The sequence below is a fragment of the Buceros rhinoceros genome, unplaced genomic scaffold (assembly GCF_000710305.1).
Source record: "Buceros rhinoceros silvestris isolate BGI_N320 unplaced genomic scaffold, ASM71030v1 scaffold23257, whole genome shotgun sequence".
Taxonomy (NCBI): Eukaryota; Metazoa; Chordata; class Aves; order Bucerotiformes; family Bucerotidae; genus Buceros; species Buceros rhinoceros.
The window spans coordinates 6,629-10,838 of NW_010421861.1; the positions used below are offsets into that span (position 1 = coordinate 6,629).

General features: G+C 53.5%; 1 protein-coding gene across 1 annotated transcript in view; it reads right to left on the reverse strand.

Annotated features, from left to right (window-relative positions):
- LOC104496688 (beta-catenin-like protein 1) overlaps positions 1-4,108 on the reverse strand; it is a gene marked incomplete at both ends in the record, with an annotated part of 8,275 nt that extends 4,167 nt beyond the window's left edge. The window contains 2 exons of the mRNA XM_010139846.1: positions 2,883-2,963; positions 3,984-4,108. Coding sequence (XP_010138148.1) covers positions 2,883-2,963; positions 3,984-4,108 — 206 coding nt within the window. The remainder of the gene's footprint in view (positions 1-2,882; positions 2,964-3,983) is intronic.
- Between the last annotated feature and the right edge of the window lie 102 nt (positions 4,109-4,210).

Consider the following 4,210-nt stretch of genomic DNA (forward strand, 5'->3'; position numbering starts at 1 on the left):
AACAAGAGCCATGTTAGGGCAGCCACGGCACCTGACGACCCTCCAGCCTGTCCTCCCTCAGCTGCCATTCGCAGCGTGACCTCCCCACAGGCCCTGCCGTGAACGCGCTGTGTTCCCATCCCTGCGCCAGCCCAGCCTCTGGCAGGACCCGGCCTCCTGTCCCCAGAACAACTCCAGGCACTTGGGGCTTCCTAAACCGGACGGAAACGCCAAGCTAAGACAAATTCCTGTTTCAGCTGACCCAGCATGTGGGCACTGCTCTGGTGCCAGCAGTTCCACCTCTCCCTTTCAAGGATGGAATGACTTAACTGTAGCACAATTAGCATGTAATTTGTAAGTCATTATAGCACAAAGGGTCTGGTGAGAATATTTTATCGAATAAACCTGCTGAGCATAATTTTCTGTGGAACTATAAATATATTAAACCATCTCCCGTCCTTTCCTACCATCTTTAGAGATCACTAAGGCTACTGCTGCCGCCTGTAGCTACACCGCATTTCAGAGGGAGTGAAAAGCCAAAGGATTTTGCACCATTCCCTAAAGAAAGAATGAAAGAATTTGAGAGGGGGGCAAGATATTTTCTGGGTTTCATACTCTGAGAGAAGCGCTACAGCAGGCATCACGTGTGGGAGATAAACGCTCCCACGGACTTGGTTCCTGGGTTTCACATGGCAGTTAGCAGATGCCACCTCTGACCATCTCAGAACAGATTCCGCAAGAGCAAACAAGTGGGTAACACCAGGAAGGGGCTCGGTGGGCCTCGTCCTGTTCCACTGTCCAAGTCAAGGGAGCAGTTTCATTACAGCCGTCCTGGTTTCAGAGCACCCTCCCCTCCCTCGCTGCCCCTGCCCAGCCACAGCGGGGGACCGCTGAAACACGCCAAGCTAAAAGAAAGGAAGAGAACTGCAAGAGCAGGAGCTACTTCTGCCAGCAGCACCACTAGAGGTTAAACGTCGTGTGTGATAGACTCGGTCATCCCTCGTGTGATCAGGCTTTCACTTCCGGTAATGCACCAGGACGCTGTGTCCATCAGAGCTGGGCCTGCACCCAGCAGTACGGGCTGAGCCTGTAAAATCCCATCAGCTATCACTTTTCTTTGGGGCAGGGAGAAAGGTGAGGCTCTGCATACCGCATTTTTGAGAGACTACATCCTCCACTGCAGGAGGAAGGTCAAAAGCCCCCGGGTGGCATAGCACGGGTCCTAAAGGACAGAGTGCTCACACCATTCACTCCAGTGATTCATGTGCCACATCTAGAAACATCAAAGCGCTCCATAAATCCTGTCACAGCCAGACAGTGCTGTGATTTGACAGACAGATGATGGCTTTGCCCACTTCTCCGTGGGGAAAGTGCTTGAGCCACTTCACATTCAGCAGACCGGGTCCCACTGACCATTTGAGGACACCACAACACAAAGTAAATGATAATCCCAAGGGTGTTCCACACCAGGAATGGACCTCCGCACTGTATGTCGTACATGTTATACCCAGGACATCGCACACACACGAGATGATCCTGCCAAATGCTAAGATCAGCTCTAACAGGAGTGAAGAATCAAGACCATTTCCCCAGCCACTCCAGCTACAGAGCCCTGCAGGGCAGCAAAAGCCTGGCAGTCTTCGGGATACAAGAGGAAAATCTGAGGTTTCGCCATTTCTCTTCTCCTGTGCATCCGTAATTGGCTTAATATTATTAATTAAAGAGCTTCTACACAAACTTCTTCCCACGCAGATTCCCTTCACCCTCCTTTGCGCTGGCTGCTCGCTAAGGTGCTCGTGTGAACGCTGGGATCTCCCTGGGTAACCGGCCCCTTCCCCAGCCTGGTGTGCTGCCTCAGGGCAGCTGCCTGTACACCAGACCTCAGCCACAACAGTCCCTCCTGGTTTTGGAGTTCTAAACCACAGGTACCAACACTGGAACGGAAAGAGTAAATCATTTCTTCCTCCGTTCTGTGGAGGAGCGGCAGGACAGGGCAAAGGCAGTGTTTCTGCAGGCCCCCGCTCCTCGGCAAAGCCGCGGCTGCCCAGACGGAGCCTGACCACTGGCAGCAAAAGCCCCTCCACTCCTCGCTGCCCTCCTGCAGCAGCATTCCGATGCCTGTCGGACTGTCGGCCAGTGCCCTGGCAGCGGGCAGACAGCTGCTTGTTGGAGCCCGGCGGGGGGCTGCAGCCGGGGGCAGGCTGAGCCCAGCTGATCTGAGCTCGCCCTGCAGTGATTACTCCCCGTCAGAGCTAATCAGCCTCACGCCCTCTTCAGTGCTGATACAGATAATCTTGTGGGAAGCTGGCCAAGCTCGCTAACAGCTCTGCAAGCTGCTTCCTGACTCCAGCAGCTCGTTCTCTTTCAGAAAGTCTGCTCCAGCCTCAGTTCCAAGAAAGCACTGTGTGGCACCAAGGCTCGTGTCACTCAACGACTGGCTGCTGCTGTGCAGGGAGCACACCAGCCTTTGGCTGCAGCCTCTTCTAACTCATCAAAATCGACGCTCTCTCGCAGCCGATCGGAACTCTACAGACCAGGGTAGGAGGCCTCGCACATTATCATGTAATTGTCTCTCTGCATCTCACTTACTCTCCATCTGCCAAACCAAGCAAGATCGCAGCCAAGTAAAAGGGAAGGCAAATTGAACCACAGACTGAGGCCCTCCTAGTAACAGTCACCCTGAGAAAAGGCCAGCAGCACTGGCTGTAGAGAAGTCCTCAGCCCCTTTTATCTGAGGTTAACTGGAAGCTGGAGAGAGGGGCAACAGGAACAAAGAAGTACCGGCACAGGTATGAGGGCACGGCTCAGAAGAGAGACCTGGCTGAGGCAGAGGGCCTGTGCAGACGACATGCCTGTGTGAAGGTCTTATAGACACGAGCGGGCAAAACTGAAGCAATACATACGTGTTTCTCTCCATCAATCTTCTTATCAGCTGCCTGCATTGCATCCAGGTACTTAAAATACAGTTCCATCAGCCTATCGACCTGCAAGGGCAGAACAGAGAGACCTGAGCAAGGAAAAAGAACAATGCAATCATCTGCAATCCTTCATGCCATTCTGTTTTCCTGCCAGCCGCAGTCTTCGCGAAGAAACAGGCAATTCTGTCACTCGCAGGAAGGAACGCGGTACAGGAGGACGGCACGAGCGCTGGTCCGACAAGCACGCTGAGTCTGCAGCACTGGGACGTGATCCCGCACCACAAAACGCTCTCGTCAGCTCCAGCTAACAGGCAGCAAGCAGACGCCTGTCCCCAGCTCGCCCGCGCTGCGGTTCTCCGGTTCAACGCATCAGACACGGTACAGCTCCTGCTCTTCTCTGAACTGCATGAGGCGACTGACAGCCTACCTAGTTACAGGGAACTCCGCGCAACTGGGAGAACAGGTTACGAGAAGCACCTTTAAAACACACTAATGAGGAACACTGAGGAACCAGTGTTTCCCCAGTGGCAGAATTTACAAATCCCTCGGGAACGCTGGTTTGCAAAAGCTGCTGTTTCTGTTCCGTGGCTGTTTGATCTACCCACCACCGTGTAAATATTTTGGAAAGAATTTCCCAGAGTAAACACCACTGAAGTGACACATTCTAGTTCAGGAACGGAGATGTGGAATGTCTGCTACAGCAACTCCTAAACCCACTGCAGAAGAGCTTCACTACAAACCCCAGCACCTTTCCCCATTGCCCTGGTCTCACGGAGCCCGCGCAACACACCACCACGACACATGCTATAGGATCCAGCTTCAGCGGAGGCACAGCCCGGGACTGGAATCACCACTGCCAAGTGCAGGAGCACAAGGAACACATGTGATGTAGGAGGCCAGGCACTGAAGGCGTCTCCAGTTCTCCAGCTGTAGACAACACCAGCCGATGGCCAGGAGAGTACATATCTCTACAGGCAGGTTCTAGGATAGCTTCTCAGTCACTTAGTGAGTGCACCCAACACCCGGCGCTATCGAGAATCCTCCCAGGTGGTAGCGCGGAGGCTCAGACACGTTCTCAGCACTCACCTTCTCACTGTCATTCTCTGTGAATTTATTCAGTAACCGCGTCCTCTGCTGCCCTCTCAGGTTTCTCAGAAGGGAGGCCAGGATGGAACAGACATGTTCTGGAGATACAAAATGAAAATTGCATGCTGAGAACAGGAACAGGAGCGTTAAATTTACCGCTATCACTCCCGCGTGTAGCTGTTGATAAGCGGAACCCTGATTCCTTCCCGTCACTGGCGAGAGCCGCC